General features: G+C 40.7%; 1 protein-coding gene across 16 annotated transcripts in view; it reads right to left on the bottom strand.

Moving 5' to 3' along the window:
• Positions 1-20,498, bottom strand: part of LOC126266996 (homeobox protein OTX1-like) — a 698,303-nt gene that overhangs the window by 90,655 nt on the left and 587,150 nt on the right. For 6 of the 16 annotated variants that reach the window (XM_049971752.1, XM_049971738.1, XM_049971739.1 and 3 more), the window contains 2 exons: positions 11,254-11,435; positions 3,276-3,323 (listed from right to left, as the gene is read on the bottom strand). In XM_049971752.1, the coding sequence (XP_049827709.1) occupies positions 3,276-3,323; positions 11,254-11,377 (172 nt within the window). In that variant the 5' untranslated portion in view covers positions 11,378-11,435. The remainder of the gene's footprint in view (positions 1-3,275; positions 3,324-11,253; positions 11,436-20,498) is intronic. The other 10 variants (XM_049971741.1, XM_049971742.1, XM_049971748.1 and 7 more) reach the window with 3 other exon arrangements.

The raw sequence follows: 20,498 nt of genomic DNA, 5'->3' as shown, positions 1-20,498 counted from the left end.
GAAGGGTTATGCTGAAAATTAAGATCACTTCTCTACATTCTTGATGACGTCAAATCTTATAAAATGATCATCTGACTATGCCGAGTTTTAAAGTTGTAAAATCCTGAGCGTACTGCAGATTACGTACGCACAGAAGAGAGTTTTATAGCATCGTTTGCTAAAATCTGAATTTAACGTATGCTCATCGCATCCCTTAAGCTTGTTTCGTGTTCTAATGTATTCTTAGTTTTTATTTCTAATTTGCTTCATTTTCGTATCACTTCAAGGGTTACTTCAGGACTTCATATGCTTCCTACTAGCGTCCTGTGTCCAGAGTATCCTGTAAACAGGTGTCCGAGTTTTGCAGTCGATGGACAAACAGAAAAGCCTAAATGAGACCGCAAATAGATAAATGTTTTTAATTACAGTAATTTCAACCGTGAAAAAATCAGTTCATTTGAAGAGAAAAATAATTTTCTGTTAATTCCACTTAGGAACAAAGAGACAAAGTAAAAAGACATCATTTATTGCATTGTATATATTGTTGGATATGTTAGCATGATTTTTCGATCAAATAAACACGTTGCCACCGTACCAACTTTGTCAAGAACATCCACCATGAATTTCTCTTTGGTCACAAATAAACTATTATCATTGCAAAACTGTTTCCATATTTCGACTTTCAATAAGCGGAACGGTCCCGCATAACATCTCTTTCACCGTTCGAATGCCAAATTGTACAGTAGACAGCTCTCACAAGACATGCAATTCTAGCGCCGACATGTAAACAAAAGCGACCACTCGAGAACGATTAGACGCAGTAACGAAACGATATGCTAGGGGCGCTGAGGAACATTGACTTGCCACGAGTACTCGATTGAGACAAGAAGGACGCTTCTGTAAAATCTGGACGGTGAGGGGAGGGGAGGGGAGGGGAGGGGCATAATATAAACCCTTTAAAGCGCGTTCATCCTCCTTTGCAATGCAGTGCAGTATCGATTCTGCATGTTATAGTTTCGACGAATCCTTCCTATTTTTCCGGGGGTATATAACACCAGACGTCGAGTTACTGCATTGTCTGATAGCAGGTCTTCACCATTCTCATCTTTTAACTCCATCCATCTCATTGGCTGTGAGAGCACAAGGCAACCAATAGCAGGCATACTTAAAAGAGACGCTCACCTCTGCATTACTAAAAATCAGTTCTCCCCTTAACGACTACTACAATCAAAATCTTAAGAGACTATTTACCCTACATTTTTTATTTTCATGCTTAGTGACAAATCTTTTCTTTTAGTATTACTTTTCTTGCTCTCGCCTATTCTAAATATCTTTACACTGATGCTTCTTTTGAAATGCTGTTGTAAAGAAACAGTTCCTATTAGCATTTCGCACCTACATTGTTATTCGCTCAATTTTTTTCTTCTGGGTCTTTTTTTAATACACGTAATACAAATAAGAAAAAACTGGACAATAACCGACACCGAGTATGCAATTTTCGATCTTAATATTTAGGGTGAAACGGACACGATATCAAAAACTGTTTGTCATGACAATAAGGAAAGTTTCTAAGATCCACCACAAACACATTGCACTACAAGACTACTACCAGTCAACACACGAATATGAAATGCCTTATGGACAGGATGAAAGTAATATTACGCTCGTTGCTGTTTCCCAATAACAGGCGTTGTAAGCAGCAAGCAACAGAATTTCAGTAACAAGCACATATCAGAAAAAAAAGCGATCCCCATTTTTGATAACTTATATTTTGAAATACGTCTACTGCGCAATTTTAACTTAATAATTTGTTGCTATTTATTACGGAAGCCAAGGTGGATGTAAATGTTAACTTCGGAATGGAAATATTTTGTAACACGTAGCTCGTCGATATGACTGATCGACTTGGCATGGTGATTGAGGGAATGGAGCCACACCGGAGAAGAATTCAATTCACATTCGCTTCTGACTATCTATAACAATGTTTTCTGTGCGTTTCCTAATTCGCTCAAAGTAGATAAACGAATGGTTCCTTGGAATAAATACGACCTGTTCCCCTTCCTACATTCGCCCTTTTTCACGATGACTTCCTCGTCCTTGGAACGTTAACCCCTATTCTTCCTTCATTTTCGTCTGTCTAATCATTTTGTAGATATTCTCGACATTTTTACGCTCTCAATGTAAAGGTGTGCGTACATTGACGAAACTACAACATATATTTTTACTGTAATGAAGTGGCTTTTTTCTAACGAGAAAAATGCTAAGTTGCCCAAAAGAGACCTCTCTGTTCATTATTGTCTCTCAGTTGTAACTTTCCCTCCTCCACCGCACTGTAAGGCACCCACATTATGTACGATTGCATATAAAACTAATTACATTTGACGCTATACGCTACAAGACAGTAAGTTACATTAACCTTTGACTAAGTTGAAAAATAATTCATCTTTAAGAAAATCAGTGACATATGAACTGACGAATTAGAAAAGAGAGAACGAGCCAAGGGACGGGAGGAAACGTTCACTGAAATAACGTCACAGCTACAACTGCTTCCAATCTCGCTACTACCGCTCTATCTAGCGACGAATATTTCAACTACGTACGTAGCTCAGGTACGTCACGCACGGTATAGCGTACACATACTACATTTACTTCTGCTGGTGGACAGTTTTGCAATTGGAACTAGGAAAGTGGGCGGAAAGTTTAAAAAGAAAAGATATTTTATAGATATACAGCAAAAAAGGAGAACTACGTAGAAGACGTTGATTCAGATAGGTTCACATCCAAATGTGGTTACATGATGCTCGTTAAAGATATACGCAAACTACCTAACTTAGCTTCATTATGTACAGCAAATAAGCGGCATTTACTGATACGTAAACCTGCATCTGAAAATCTGTGTGGCAGCATAAACATTTTTATGTATACAGGGTGTCTTAAGACTTGACCGACAAGCTTTGAGTGGTGATACAGCCAGCCATTTCCTGGGGAGGAGCAACGACCACTTAGGCAATCAATGCTACTGTGGCGACAATTGAAGCACTGTATAACAGACTTATGCTATTTGAGCTAAGCCGAACGCCGGAACGATCGATACGTTTCGCGAGATGAAATAAGCATCTGTCCACGTTCGACACATGGAGACAATAACTGCTATGAAAATACGAAGCATGTAATGAGGCACTGGGCACACAATTTGATCACCTGTAAATTTATTTCAACGTGTTTTAATAAATTCAATTTGTGTGCAATAGTTGATTCATGCTCATAACAAACTGCATCTTAAAAAGGACATGTACCTGAGCAAAAAACATCCCTGTGTGCTCTCCAAGATTGACGGTGAGGTTCTGAAACACAAAATAAAACAATTATCTGTTTTTAAATTAATATTTCGTTTAGACTTTGCACATTGTACATACGGTGCTTGTTAAAAAACTTGATTTTATTTCCTACGTTGTTTTCGGGTTTTTTTGTCAGCTCATCTATGTCGTTGACACGGATTATTCTGCCTACTTTTTGGTGCTGGATCTCCACCACCTTGTGTGAATGCCGTGTGCACGATTTTTTAGGCAATTTTAGGCACTAATATTTAGATGACACTCGCTGCTTATGTCTGACTATCGCATACCTTCATGCTTTTCCTGATACAACCAGACAGTGACAAGATGCAAAATGATGCGTCAACAATGAATGAATGAATGAATGAATGAATGAATGAATGAATGAATGAATGAATGAATGAATGAATGAATGAATGAATGAATGAATCCACATGAAAGGACTAATACTCAGGAAGACGTTTTTAAAAATTAGTTTGTATGTAAGGAGGTGTCAGTGTATGCAGTCCAATAAAACCACGCAACGCCTAGAGAACTGTCAATATGGTGCACATATACCTTAACTGTGAGGTTAAGACTTCATAATCTCCCTTAATAGTGGGGATAGCGCTGTGAAAAGTATGTCAAAAAAGGAAAGAAAAAATCCTAAAATAACCTATGTTAGTGTCGAGTCCAGAATATCCGGTGTCGTTGGGGTTACACTTCCGATGACGTTTGACTCTTAAGTTAGTCGGACGGCACAAAATGCTGCGGAGAGGAGTTGAGTTCGCCATATTCGTGTCACAGTCAAATTAATTTATTTCGCTTGTTCAAAATTTATTTATCCATAAGCAAGAGAGGAAACTAGAGTTTTCACATGCAGTTTTGTGTTAGTAGTAATACTAAACGAATCTGAAAAGGAATTTACTCAATAATTTTCTAGCGTAAGTTCCAATCTGAGTGAGGATTTGGTTTCTTCTTACTGTATAATGAAAGAGTGTGACAGGATAGACAGGTTAGGTTAGTGTTTTTTAACGTCCCGTCGACAACGAGGTCATTAGAGACGGAGCGCAAGCTCGGGTTAGGGAAGGATGGGGAAGGAAATCGGCCGTACCCTTTCAAAGGAACCATCCCGGCATTGGCCTGAAACGATTTAGGGAAATCACGGAAAACCTAAATCAGGGTGGCTGGAGACGGGATTGAACCGTCATCCTCCCGCATGCGGGTCAAGCGTCAGGGTAGACAACGTCGGGTAACCAACAAATTGTGAAAGGTGGTCAGTTACTGACATTAGGTGTACTTTAATTTTAATTCTTTTTGGACTCTTCAGTATCGTAAGTAGGAGGGGGCAATCTAGTCTTATATGTAAAATATCTCGCACTACTTCTGTTTCGTTATTGCCAGTTTCGTTACTCGGTGTTAGTCAAACTGTCACTGTACCACCATTTACATCACAATTTAAAGTTGCAAACAGTGTACTCTTGTCTTAACACTCCTGATGCATTTTGCTGTACAGCATCTTCAGATCTTGCTGGATACACAATATGTAAACAACACTTATCATCCTTACTTAAAAGAACATATTTTCCGCTTGTGTTGTTTTAATTTTATTTGTTCACAACTAGTGTCAGGCATCTAGGCCAATTTCAAGTGATTTTGTGGTTCTATCCAAAATAGAGGGTCTTAGATTACCTCCACGAATAGAAATGCAATGATGTCAGTGTAAGCACCTGCAATAGAAAAACTGAAATGACCGCGTCTTTAAATTTGTGTTTTCTATTCGTGAAGGTAATATATTCTATTTCGTACAGAACCACAAAATCAATTGAGGATGGTATAAAATGCTGAAACTAGTTATGAACAAGTAAAATTAATGCACCAGAAGTGGAATATGCCATATTATTCAATAAAGTCATTGGTGTGGTACCTGCTACGAAGAAAATCCTTATTTAACAGTGATGTTAAGTAAGGATGTTCAGTGCTGACCATATTCCGTGTATCGATAAAGATCTGAGACCGCCGTATAGTGAAACGCTTCAGGCGTAAAAATAAAAGAATTTTGACACCTAAGACAAGAGTACTAGCGGAGGTAAAGCTGTGAGGCCGGGTCGTGAGTCGTTCTTAGGGAGCTCAGTTGTTAGAACCTGTGTTGCCCGCGAAAGGCAAAGGTCCCGAATTCGAGTCACTGTGCAACACGCACAGTTTTTATCTGTCAGCAAAGTTTCATTTCAGCGCACATTCCGTTGCAGAATGAAAAATTCATTCTCGAGACGAGAGCAAATCGTATGAGCGAAACATGTTCGCACATTCACTGACGGGTTTCGTGTCCAATGCAATGAAATGTCAAGTCCACCGTGAAATATTGTCTTCTTTGATGCGTAACGCAATTTTATATCATTCATTTTATTGACGTCCTACCAATCTGAACAAGCAAATGTCTACATGTAATCTAAGTACAGTACACATATAGCATGTTAATGTATGCAACACAGTATGTACCTTCATTTTTTTAGCTGATACAAAGGCTTGTATCAAGTTTGAATAGGACAATATTGAGCTGAAAAACACAAATATCTTCATAAATCGTTTCTCAACATGTACCAAAATTGTAATATACTGTGGGTGTAATTTCCGATGTAAACGAACGCATCAAACGCCACAGGGTAAATGCCTCGCAGTCGGACGTCAATCTGTATGAAAGATTTACTCCATTCGGAATAGAAACAAGTGCAGGTGACTTTAAATTTGATATAAGTATACGATATCATAAATGTGGTAAGAAAAGAAATGGTTTGTGTAAAAATTGGTTGCTGTATTTTTCGTGTGATTTTAACCCACAACCACGGACAACCATCACCAGTATGATGGATACTAAGCTCACAGGAAGTAGTTTATTGCTGTGTTATGGAACGTCCCTGTTTTCATTACGGAAACGGCCTGTATTTTGTGATGTTCTGAGCCAGTGATCTATGTGCTACGTGGATGTTAAACTTCGGTTATCTGATCGTACTAACCATAGATGCTCATATATTAAGTTTATTGTCAAACTACAACATGGCTGCTAGGAAATGTCACTAGAACACGAAAAGAAAGTACTTTTGGATTCAGCTCCCATATCAGCCTATTATATCACATGTTGACAAAGTTCAAACAAGAAATCACTCTACAATTTTTTGTGACGTACAGACCGATGGAAATTTGTTTTATCAAACTATGTCATGCAAAGCACATGAAGCTGCAGACAGGCTGCAGTTCTATACTTGGGGACCAGACTTCTAAATCCAGGGTGTATGGAGATCGCTGCTCTCGGCCGACCAAGCAGGCCTATACTACGCATGCCGTGTGACCGTTTAGCAGTGTAGCGGCTGTAGGAGTGCCTACTAGGCGCTCGCTAATAGCTGACCGCCCTAGGACCGCAGCCAGCTATCAATTGTTCAGAAGCAATAATGCTGGATTACAGCGCGTAGTGAAATAATCCCGGACTAATAGGATTTCTGAGGCTAACAATTACCAGCTCTGCTCTCGCCGGCTGCGGCGTGCAAGAACCCGCGGCGGCGTGCGCTGCGCTCCGATCCGCAATTTGAGGTGGGTCTGTGCTTTCTCGCTGTAGACTCGCCGCTTTCACGACAAGCGGCGCATATAGCACGCCCGAGCGGTAAGCCCGTGCGATACAGACTAATAGCTAAGGGGACACGCCTGTTTCATATGTCAGATATCTGCCACAGTGAACTAACATACCATCATCTCTGTTGACACGTTCGTAGCTCTCTTGATGCAAAGCAACTGCAGAAAGCAATGTAGAGGGGTATGGGGAAACAGTGCCTCAACGTCACTTTCTTACTGCACAGTAACATCTTACACTCGCAGAAATAATTATTGTTAATTATACCGACTTACGGAATGTAAGATTTCCCTCTACTCACCGCATGGTGTCGCTAGGACACGCCGGAAAGAGAGCTTGGATACACAAATACTTGTCAAATCCTCTGGCGGCCGCAGTGTTTTTTATCCGACTACATGTAGAACCTAAAGTTAAACAGCTTCGCTTCCAGATACGCAGCCACCTACGTGCCACTCGCATAACAAACCATGGACTCTATGTGTAACATCAAATCAGAACTTTTGTTATTTAATGAAAGGATGAACCAAATATCTTGCAAATTATGGAATACTCCGTCAATACTTGAGGACTGGGTTCTCTAGTCCAACTGAATTAATCATTGACTGGAAGTGATTATGTTCGGCTACTTGGAGGCTGTTTGCAGCCATTCATGGGCTTTAAAGTCGCAAAAAAACAATGGAATTATTATGGATGACAATGCGCCATGTCACCAGGCCATAATTGTTTGCGACTGGTTTGAAGAACATTTTGATCGATTCGAGCAAATGATGAGCCATCCAGATAGCCCAACATGAATCCCACTGAACATTTATGGGATATAATCAAGAGGACAGTTTGTGCATAAAATCCTGTACCGGCAACACTTTCGCAATTATGCACTATATTGAGGCAGCATGGCAAAGTATTTCTGCAGGGGACTTCAGACGACTTGTTGAGTCCATGCCACATCAAGATGTTGCATTATGGCGGCCAAAAGGTTTTCCGACGCGATTTTTGGAGGTATTCCATGACTTTTGCCACCTCAATGTAGTCAATTGAGACATGGCATCCAGGAAGTCACGTCAGAAAAGCGCAGCTTGGGCTTCACATGATGTTTTTTTAAGAAATACTGATTAGCGTCTACATATCACTAATTACTCTGAGTTCACTCGTGAGTGTTTGCACATGGTTCATAGAGCTTTCAGACTATTTCACGACTGTTCCATTCTACAAAAGGATGTTGGACAAATTAACGCCTAGACTTTCCCGTACATGATCTGATATCTCTTACCACCACGGTCATTCCTCGCTATGTAGGTGGGATTCAACAAAATATTTTGTCATTTGGAGTAGGAGGTTGGTGATGGAAATATCGTGAAAAAATCCTGTCGCAATAAAAAGTCTGTTTTAATGACTGCCACCCCAAATCGCATATCAATATCCCTGACGGTATCTCCCCTCTCTTGCAATAATACGAGCTGACCTTCTCTGAACATTTTTGAAGTCCCCCTTCAGTCCTATATAGTAAGGATTCCATACCGCCCAACGAAAGTCCAAAAGAGGATGGATAAGCACTTCAATACATTTGCATACATATTCTAAGTATTCTGCAAACGAAACGCAGTGTCATATCACTCTTGCCTGCAAAATGTCTGCGTCACGGTTCAAATTCTAGATGTTCGTAATAGTCCGTAGATTTGAGTCAAGAACTTTTACACTTGCGAATTATCTTATTACCATATTTTAGTTGATTTTTTTGGTATTCGTGTCAAGGGGTTGGTTTTGTTTATTGCTTATGGTCAGTTGTCACTTCACAGCATGCAAACATTTGTCTAAATGATTTTGCATTTCTGTTGGATCTGATGATGATTTTACTAGACAGCGGACAACAGCATCAAATGCAAACATTCAAAGGTGGCTGCTGAAGTAGTCTTCTGAATATTTATATAGCTTAAGATCAACATGGGGCGTATAACACTTGTTTGAGGAACTCCAAATACCATTATCTTTTCATTAGACACGTCTTGTCAATCACTGCGAACTGTGACATATCTGATAGGAAGTGACCGATCAGGAGCACAACTGAGACGATAGTCTATAGACAAGCAATTTGATTAGAATCCCGTTGTGAAGAACTGCGTTAAATATATTCTGGAAAGCTAGAAATATGAAAGTAACTTGAGGTCCATCGTCGAGAGCAGTCGTTACTTCTCGCGAATAGAGAGAGAATTGTGTTCCAGAAGAACCATATTCCCTAAATCCCTGCTGACTATGTATCAACAGATTGTTTTCTTCGAGGAATTTCATAAAGCTGTAATACAATATAAATGTGCCGAAATCTTACTGCAAATCAGCGATATGGGTGTTGACCTGTGCAACTTTCGAGACCTTAGGTACGGATCGTTCGTGTAGTGAGATGTTGTATATACGAAGGTTGGAACTTAAATCTGCGACCAGCTTTGCGAAAGAAGCGGTTACACTTTCTGCGCAATGGCTGCTCTGTTCGGTCGGTGGGACTGGGAAGTACTGTACCATCAACCATACTCCCCGGACTTAAGTCGTTGTGACTTTGATTTGATTCCGAAGATGAAGGAACCACTTTGTGGCATTCGATTCAGAACTGTTCCAGAGATTCGACGGGCAGTAGACCGCTCCATTCGCACCATCAACAGAACAGGCTCTGCTAACGGAATACTACGCCTTCCACATCGTTGGCAACGGGTTCTCCACAACGCTGGTTACTACTTTGAAGGACAGTAACAAGCGCACACATGTAACGATTGTGAATAAATAGTTGCCACTATTTAAGTTCCAACCCTCGTAATTGCTAAACAATACTTGAGAAGGAATCTAAATGGTTTAAAATCGGGAACGTGACGACTTGCCTTTTATAAATGACTTACGTTTATTCACTATAGCGTGACTAAGTACAAATTACTTATCTTGGAAACTGTTCTTGATTCATATTGTAGATGAATCTAAATCTTTTTTGGTGAATGAATTTTGGAAAACTGTGTTTAGTAAGTGCACGTTAGTGACGCTGTCCTCGGTATCATTACATTGCTAACGCGCAATGAAGGTATTGTCTCTTGCAGCTTGTACACTTCGTATACCAGAATCTCTTTGCATTCGCTAGCAGATTTAGAGACGGAGTTCCATTGTGCAACTTATTGAAAGTATCTCGCTTTGAAATTCGCGGAAAGTGTCAGGCATTAAAAAACATCTTTGAGATTTTGCTTTATTTTACACCTAGCATTCTTATTTTCGTTGCTACTGCAGCAGTATCCCGACCAGTATATCAAGGGAGGTCCGTTCTTCCTCTTATTTACTTGGTATAAACCACCAGCTCTCGTCAACACTATTTCTTCGAACTTAGCTATGCTTGTTCGAGGCTTAGTCAGTATGGAAAGAATGGAGGCCTAATGGCGTCGATCAATGGCTTTCGGGATGTCATGTGGGAAAAGCGCAAGTCGGGTATGAAATCTGCGAAGACGCACTATTTACACACAAAAGGAATATCGTATAAAAGACAACACACACAGAAGAGAAGCACACAGAAAACACCACACAGACGCGCGCGCGCGCACACACACACACACACACACACACACACACACACACACACACACACACACACGCGCGCGCGCGCGCGCGCGCGCAGATAAAATGTATACAAAATTAAAAATAATTTGGCGCCGAACTCTGGTGAACAGATGAACACTGACTGGGCTGAGACACACAACAAACCACAATCACACTGTGTTCCGTGTAGTGAAAAGCGTTTTACTACGTTATTTGTGGAAAATACTTGGTACGTATGCATCACAACATCTCAGCATGAGGCGGAGAATGGAAGTGCTGGCCACACGAAAACGTAAATAAATAGGAAAATAGGCGCGAAAGCAACGCGAAAAATTGAATTACATTCTAGAATATAGGTTAACTCCCAGCAAAAACTCTCATCAACATCGTTTGGTTGTAGATGACAAGCTACCTGTAGTAATTAACACAAAAGTGATCCAGAAAATTCATCCTAATGTAAAGGTATTTACAAATGTGAAGGTATTTACAGAGAGAAAGGATCTTGAACTAAAAATGCACATAATTTTATAATCGTTTAAGAAAAATGTTCACATTGCAGAATAAATAAAACGAAAACCCAGTGATGATGGCACAGCGCTGCCGAAACGTGTATGGGTACTGAGTAAAATGGTGTTTTGCGTAACTGGCGGACCTCACATCCAAAAATTTTAACTGCAAACACGACCAATACAAGGAGCTGTAAATAAAAAAAATGGATGATCGATATTTTTATAAGGCGCGCTGGCTGTCAGAAGTAGAAGCGGCGGGTCGGCTTACCTTGCGGGAAGGCGACGGCGGGGTGGACGGCGTCGAGCGCGGGCGGCAGTCCGAAGGGCCCGGCGAGCCCCGGCACGGGCGGGTGGAACTGCGCGCCGGGCGCAGACTTGAGGTAGCCCGCCATGTAGCGCGGCAGCTCCAGGTCTCCGCCGCCTCCGCCGCCGCCGCACGAGCCGCCGCTGCTGTCGCCGGAAAGGGAACAAAACACAGCGGCCGTTAGCGAGGCACAAGGCGAGTCATCTCTGACGTTACGCTAACGAGGGAACGGATCAGTCACACATGTCGAAACACAGGCAGAATACAACCAAAGAAATGCACTAAGTTTTAGCTGATAAGACGCACTGCACGTGTTGCACGAAGTGACTGAGGCAAAATTGAGGCCCCTAATGGTACCAAAAAAAAAAAAAAAAAAAAAAAAACACGTATCATTAACGTTTTGATCAAGCACTTAACACCTAAAATGCTGCAAATACAATTCTTACAAAGTGGCTAGAAGAGGAACATAAATCAAGGTAATATTTGATGTTAAATTGTAGACGACTTCCATCAGTTGTTACTTTTATTTATCGTATCGAAATGAAATATTTCTTGCACACACATTACATTACTACAATTCCTGTAGCACACTTCTTGCGAAATTTATTGAATAATGTGTATTTTAGTAATAATTACTTCCTTGTTTATTTTTCGTACTTGGCACAATAAAGCCGGCCGAGGTGACCGAGCGGTTCTAGGCGCTAGACTCTGGAACCGCTCGACCGCTGCGGTCGCAGGTTCGAGTCCTGCCTCGGGCATGGATGTGTGTGATGTCCTTAGGTTAGTTAGGTTTAAGTAGTTCTAAGTTCTAGGGGACTGCTGACCTCAGAATTTAAGTCCCATAGTGCTCAGAGCCATTTGAACTTTTTTTTTTGCACAATAAAACGAAGTCTCATTTCAATGGTGAAATGAAACATTTTCATGACACCAGGAAAATCAATGCTTTCAAGCACTTCACCGTTTTTACTAGTTTTATTTGCACACAACTGCGGTGGAGTAAGAAATGGTTCAAATGACTGAGCACTATGGGACTTAACTTCTGTGGTCATCAGTCCCCTAGAACTTAGAACTACTTAAACCTAACTAACCTAAGGACATTACACACGTCCTTGCCCGAGGCGGGATTCGAACCTCCGACAGTAGCGGTCGCGCGGTTCCAGACTGTAGCGCCTAGAACCGCACGGCCATCCCTGGGCGGCAGTAAGAAATGGTCCTGGCCGTTGCTTTGCTTATTGTGCGGCATCCGGGCGTACTTGAAGCAATTCGTAAAGACGTGACGATACGAACTGATAATGCACAAATGGCTAAAATTTAAGAATACTTATCTCCGGATAAACTTCAAATGACGCAGTGCTATCGGAAATTATATCCTCCAACAATTTCCTTAAAAATACTTTCCACAGTCGAAAAAAATCCCTAATCGACACTCACACTGATCTTTCCAGGAGGAACCTGAATTAATTATGTCAGCAGTTTTTTTTTTTTTTTTTCATCCTCTTGAAAGATAGTAACGTTATTTTCCGGAATTGAGTCGAAGAAAAGCAACGAATTAATTTCTGCGACTGGTTAGAAACCGTTTGCAATCAAATTTCCAAAATTATTCTTTGCTACTTTTCCAGCTTTTTATAGGTCGATAATAAGATTTTTGTCACTAAACAGTACTTTTTTATTTTTGGTCCTAATACGACTTGAGATTCCTGAAGATAGATACAAAGCTCTTGAAACAGTAAACCACTCATACTTATCACGGCCATTGTCGTACATGAATGTGTCATAGCATCAATCGAGTGCACAGCAAACTGTGTCTTTTTTCTCCTCAAAATGATAAAGTGCAATTTCACATCAGCTACGAATCAATGGCGTATTCTCTACACTTTTACTTCGTTATTTTGCGGCTCCCTATACTGTATGACTTCTTGAATCTCCTTAACAGGTTGAAGAGGACTCAACTGTCATTCAGATTGGTCAGTCTCGTAAATCATCTTCAGCAACAGCGCACTGCCTCTCGCGAGCAGCTCTACATGGTTCATATCTCAAGGAAGCTCCTCTAAAGACGGGTCGTTTGCGTTATTTACTTAATTTTACTAGTTTATGGTCGTTATTAATGAGCGTAACAAGACATTGTGGCCACCCTCTACAGTAAATATTTCTGATAGTTTTTCTTTCACATTTTTGCGAGTTTTATTTTGGCGCATATTTATTACTTCATGTAAGTCTTTCCTCAATTTATACTGTTCACGGTCATATGTTATAACGCAAAAAGTAGGTTTGCACACTGATTAACACAATGTGTTAGACAAAATGAACATTTATTCAGTTTTATTTCTATTGTTAACACTTACGCTATCGCAAAACCAACTGATAATTGTTATGCATATTAAATAAGTTGCTAATTTGAGTGGACACCAACTGGGGGCAATTGTTTCAGAGAAACAATCAATGAAATTGAAATTTCCTTTACAAATTACGATCGCAACAAGTTGTGTTATCTATTTACCGATGCACCGTCAACCAAGGATATGCGCTGGCATGTTGCGCAAGTACAATCTGCCACTGCTCCAGTTGGGGTGTACAATGCTCCAGCTGGGGTGTACAATTCTCCAGCCGATTGGTGAGCTTCGAACTTGGCAACTTTCAATATTTTTAGGAATATTTACATTGTGTCTGAGCAACTAACATTTTGACAGGGTATTTCTTTCGGTGTATTCTTCCAGTTAAAAAAAATCAGGGCATGTTTCGACATGTCGAATTGGACCATTCCCTCGTAAGAACAAACCAATGCGAAACATGTAGTAGGAGTGAGACAAGCAGTTTCAGACAGCAGATTGTATCCGATGAAATCTGTTTCTAAAGGCTAGTGCTAGCGACACCACTTCTTGCGCCACTTCAGTGTGGACTATGAAGGAACAAGACCATTTACACGATTTTGAATCAAAACAACAGTACGTTTTAGTATGGTAGCAAGGTTCTCTCTTCCTGGCGGGTTTTTCGGCGTACTAAATTAACTTTGGAGTGTGGTGTTTAGTCATCAAATAAGTAATTTGATACTGTTCACCATACTAGTCTATTAAATGAGACAGAAGCATAAGAGAGGTACCTAATGACTGGTTCTCACCGTACCTCAAAGTAGAAAGAGTAGACATAAAAAATACCTGAAATAAGTCAAAAGTTTTAGTAAGACGCTTCTCAGAACCAATATATCTTAATATAGCCTATCAATTTACCAGCGTAGCTTATTGTGGCCAGTAATATTCATGATTTACCGGGTGTGGACAAAAACATGTAAACACGGCAAGAAAAGCATGCTTGAACGTAAATGCAGATGCCAGCCACGATTGCAGGTTGTACCGCTGTATCTGACCACGAACGGAAACGTCCTCAATACGTTGCAAAGTGTACATCGTGGTCAGATTAGTAGTGTGAGAGCATTATGTCGAAGCTAAACGAATTTTAATGTGGGCAAATTGCTGGTGCTCATGCGGTGGGAGCTTCTATATCCGAAGTAGCCGAAGTATCTGGTGTTTCAAGATGCAATGTATCGGAGGTTTATAAGGCACGCAGGAAAAGCGGAAATTTGGTATATAACGATCAAAGACCATGTAGAACCTTCACACTAAATTTCATTAGATTTTGAGATGCTCGAGTGGGGACACTTTTTAATATTGGTCCCTCCGAGGTGGAATGACCCCTGAGATAAAGGGAACTTTCCATTTATTATCAGTTATGATCCATTTCAAACATTTTTTGCAGCGAAAACGTTTTTATATATTAAAATTTTGTGTCTGGTGCAATCGTCCACAAATTTAAACAACCAAAATGGAAAGGGTATAAAAATATTTAAAAAATAACGAATGTATATTCTTATCGCGCAGCTTCGATTAGGGACTACAAAATAAGTTAAACGCAGTCTCATGTTAAGGCCATCGCACAACAAGAATGGCACTTTGTCAGAAAAAAAACTACAGGTTCCGGGTTTCTGAACCTACAGTTTTTATGTGATAAGGATAACGGTTGAACCACAGTGAGTGAGCGAAAGGGTGCGATAAAGCTAAACGTATTCGAGAATTGAAATACGTGGGAAATTACGATTCGTGTAGGCGTAACATCTAAACTGCACACAGTCTGACCGTGAAATTCTGCCGGTGTATGAACGGAATGCAATGTCGAGCCCACCCGTATTGTAATGGTGCCAATAATTTCATCAGGGCCGCACAGACGTGGGTGATGCTGATTGAGAAATCTAGCTCTTACATTATGTTGCTTCTACCTTCTCGACAAGCCGAAAGAACACCTGTGGTGGGGTGGGGGCGGAAGGAGATTGTAACGATGGGAACGTTTACCCAGCGGTTCTCGAATGGCTCTGTGACCAAGAAGCGGATTTCTGTCGTCGAAGAACTGAACCATTGGTAGAACGTTCCGACCGTTGTTTACAGCGACTGGGCCACAATGTTGAAAAAGAATGTCGTGTAACTGTGTTACTTTGCAGTTCAGTGAAGGTGACTTGGTGTGCAATAATAATGTGTTAACTTACTATTTGAAGTTCCCTCGTATAATTCGAGTAACATATCATACTGTTTAATGTCGCGGTAACAAATCATTCAATCAGCCTCTGAAATGCTTCATTATCTTCCTTTAATCCGACCCGTTGGGGAACACGAACATTTGAGCAGTATATTAATTACGAGCAACTTACATTTTTCCACATTTAAAGCAAGCTGCCATTCATCTCATCGACTAGAAATTCTAAGTTATCTTGTATTCTCCTACAGTCGCTCAACATCTCCCCGTACACCATAGCATCATCAGCAGAGAGTCGCAGATTGCTGCTCACCCCGTCCGTCTGATCCTTTATGAATAAAGGGAACACCTTCGAATCCGCCGCGACGTAATTTTCGTTTCCGGGGGTAGATGTAGCTTTGAGAAAGGCGCTCAAGCATTTACAGCGCATCCTCAAACTTCAGTGTTATGCAAATAGCAGAAGATTAAGAATAAAATAAAGGGACCGAAAATTCGCCTAAAACTGTGCACAAAAGTGGATGCTCTCGGAGGAATCGAAGGACATGAAAAAAGAGGCAATAAACAAGAAGACGAGTGTAACTCTTCCTCTATGTTACTATCTACATAGAGCCAACGAAACATTTGGCAAGAGATGGTTCAACTGGCTCTGAGCACTATGGGACTTCTGACGTCATCAGTCCCCTAGAACTTACAACTACTTAAACCTAACTAATTTAAGAACATCACACACATCCATGCCCGAGGAAGGATTCGAACCTGTGACCGTAGCGGTCACGCGGTTCCAGACTGTAGCGCCTAAAACCACTTGGCCACACCGGCCAGCTTTGGCAAGATAATTTGACTTCTTGTAGCAATAAAATCTTCAAAGTTTGTCAATGGCTGTGTAATTCTGTCATATACGGAATGTATAGTGTCTCGAAAACAAGTTACAAGACGAACATAGCACTAAAATAGGGATTAGAAATGTTTTCTGAGCATCTTCCATGGGGAATACCTACATGTTACCTTACCATTGAGTCTCTAAATTCTTTGATCTTTCTAGTACCAAACGTGCTTGGTAAGTACTCATTTTAAGATGTCATTCCTTTTCATATACCTTCTTAACATTGCTCCCAAATGCGTATACGGTGGGATGTTCTCCAAATCCACAAATCTTGTAATTGTTACTGTCGTTTTTGACGTTATCTTGCATTCGTTAACATTTCAAGAGAGCTGTCATTCGTTACACGGAGTAGAAATATTGTGCTAGCCTTTCTTCATTAGCTTGCATCGATGAACTACCATGCTTCCCTGTAGACACGAGAGAGCTCAGCGTACAGGGACAGAGCTGATGACAGGTAAAACAGAGCACAAGCTCACGAGAAATATAGATAGCCAGATGCGGATTTGAATCCTGAACCTTGCCCTTCGGGGTAAAAGTCCTCGCCCGTAACTTCTGCATCATCTCGTTCGTTGATAAGTGATGAAGCAGGAACTTCGAAGATAATTATATGCCAAGGTTTCACATTACTGTTTGTTGTATGAAAGGAAATGCATGTTTCATAGTAGGGTGCGGAAATGATCACTTAGTATGCGGGAACAAAATGAACAAACCTCTGTGTGAAGGTATCGACCAGTTTATGTGTGTGAAGTTTATCCACCATGAAAACTACTGCATTATAGCTCGATAACTTCCTCTCTCTTGTATCCTTTTATTCCCCAGTAAGTTACAGAAAACTGTTAAGTCGTTATTAGGAGTCAGACTTAGATCATAAAAGGATAACTCTTGCCAGGGGAAATTCGGCATGAATTCGCTGCGTCGTGTTGGTGAGAATTCTGTCAATGAACTTTTTTATGTTTTCGTAAGTCATCCTTTGGAGTAACTAACAAAAAACACTGCTCGAATTTCAAGAGCGTAATACTCACTTGCTGCCATGGAGTATGTTCAGGTTAACTCGTAATCTAACATCTTCTGATGGCTACTTCGTCGTAAGAGAGATATAAGCACAGTTCCACCTCCTTGTCCCACATGGACCACTATTGTATTCCCTCCACGTCTGGTTTCGGCAGTTATTGCCAAGCGGTACGTACACCTTTAGCATATAATATACATACCTTGCTAACAACCGCACTGTGGTATAAATATGTTTCAGCTTGCAGTCTGACGTAAAAACGCACAGCTTGCCTATACTATCGCAAAAACATGGCTAACGAGTTAAAACTAGTCACGAAGCAAGTACAACAGAGAACGATATTGAGTGGCCCAGAAGAAATATTTCTTTCCCATAACATGTTTTAGGAGAGGGAACAGGCAATAGATAATGTCATTGGTGGTATATTTAACGTTGTAGAAACAATGAATCGTGTTCTGTATCTTTACCTGTTGCAGCCGTTTCGTTTATCTGTCACAGTACAGAGGATTTTTAACCAATGTTGTCTTTAAGCAAACTGGTATTTACTTCAGTTCCGCAATAATTCCAGAGTTACCAAATTCCCCAATCGCTGAATACCTCATTTATCACACGTTATATGACAAGTGGCTTTTTTTCTGTTTTGGGATAAATACTATTTTTTCCTGCTACAAAGGACATGAGAAGGAACACATACCATGCCACTGAACACAACATATCATTATCTAGCTTTGTCGCTAATAGTACAAAAACATTAAGTTCTTGGTTTTGATGTGGTAGAAAAAAGATCCTTTATTTTTATTGCAGCGAAGTTCTAATAAGCTGTATCGTCTATCAATACACTTCTCTGAAGTTCCCAACACTGCATATAACAAGACGTTCTGTTCAAGACTTTCTGCTGACTACATAATCATTCCCACACAGCCAATGACATCCACTCTTTAGAATGAAGTATTTTCCCTCCTTTGTCTGAATCTCCCAAAATACATGGAAATAGCTGTAGGCGAGGACTGGTCATTATGAATAATATATGTAATGCAGTTCCTCCGATGTTGCAGAGTGTAGCGGGAATAGTATAGGACCTTCATCGTCATTTTGTCAACTTACAATTCAGAACAGTCTATTTCGAGTACACTCCCAAACTTACTTGACAAGGGGTATAAATCTCGAGCTCTGGTCACATTTACTTGTACGGGACATTTACTTGTAGGGGAAGGTGTCGTTGTTGAGTGACTGTAGGAGGATACAAGATGACTTGGACAGGATTTGTGATTGGTGTAAAGAATGGCAGCTAACTCTAAATATAGATAAATTTAAATCAACGTAGATGAATAGGAAAAAGAATCCTGTAATGTTTGAATACATACTCCATTAGTAGTGTAGCACTTGACACAGTCACGTCGATTAAATATTTAGGCGTAACATTGCAGAGCCTTATGAAGTGGGACAAGCAAGTAACGGCAGTTGTGGGGAAGGTGGATAGTCGTCTTCGGTTGATTGGTAGAATTTTGGGAAGATGTGGTTCGTCTGTAAAGGACGCCGCTTATAAAACACTAATACGACCTATTCTTGAGTACTGCTCGAGCGTATGGGATCCCTATCAGGTCGGATTGACGGAGGACATAGAAGCAGTTCAGAGGCGGGCTGCTAGATTTGTTACTGATAGGTCTGATCATCACGCGAGTGTTACGGAAATGCTTCAGGAACTCTGGTGGGAGTCTCTAGAGGAAAGGAGGAGTTCTTTTCGTGAATCGCTACTGAGGAAATTTAGAGAACCAGCATTTGAGGCTGACTGCAGTACAATTTTACTGCCGCCAACTTACATTTCGCGGAAAGACCAAAAAGATAAGAGAGATTAGGGCTCGTACAGAGGCATATAGTCAGTCATTTTTCCCTAGTTCTGTTTGGGAGTGGAACAGGGAGAGAAGATGCTAGTTGCGGTACGAGATACCCTCCGCCACACACCGTATAGCGTATTGCGGAGTATGTATGTAGATGTACTTATTTAGGTAGCAGTTATGCAAGATTATACCATTTTGGAAAGAAAAAATTCAAATAAATTTGCCTGAGTATTATTATTTTCGGTATTCCTTCGGTGTGTAGTAACGGAAAACAAGCCCTTTATTGTTATCACAGAACAATGGGAATTCCTCGGGCCCTAAGGTAACAAACTTGCAGTCAGCCTTTAAGACTGAAGCACGTGAATTACAAAACGAGATGATAAAACATAACTACTTTGTTTAAGTGGTTACTGGTTTTCACTGTAACTCTACTGGTTTCCTTCACTACGGCTTCAACTGTTGCGATATTTAGAGGCATCTCTCTTTCTTACGTGTCGATCGTCTGTATCAGGAGACAACTGAAAACTTCCTGCCGGCCGCGGTGGCCTAGCGGTTCTAGGCGCTTCAGTGCGGAACCGCACGACTGAAACGGTCGCAGGTTCGAATCCTGCCTCGGGCATGGATGTGTGTGGTGTCCTTAGGTTGGTTAGGTTTAAGTAGTTCTGAGTTCTAGGGGACTGATGACTTCAGATGTTAATTCCCATAGTGCTCAGAGCCACTTGAACATTTTTTTTTAAACTTCCTGTACGCTGCACTACTTAGGAATCGTAGAGTAAACAGAACAAATAGGGTTAACCTGTGGTAAATAAGTATTCCAGCTGCCACTGAATTCAACAGAACACGTGTGTTTGGTGTGGATATAGTGACTACAGAATTACTAACTAAACTGACATTTTAATGAAAGTGTTTCGATACTGAAAATAGTGCCGCTATCTGTCAAACGTCAAGTTTGGAAATGGTT

The sequence above is a fragment of the Schistocerca gregaria genome, chromosome 4, assembly GCF_023897955.1.
Source record: "Schistocerca gregaria isolate iqSchGreg1 chromosome 4, iqSchGreg1.2, whole genome shotgun sequence".
NCBI lineage: Eukaryota > Metazoa > Arthropoda > Insecta > Orthoptera > Acrididae > Schistocerca > Schistocerca gregaria.
This window is presented reverse-complemented; position numbering and strand designations above follow the sequence as displayed.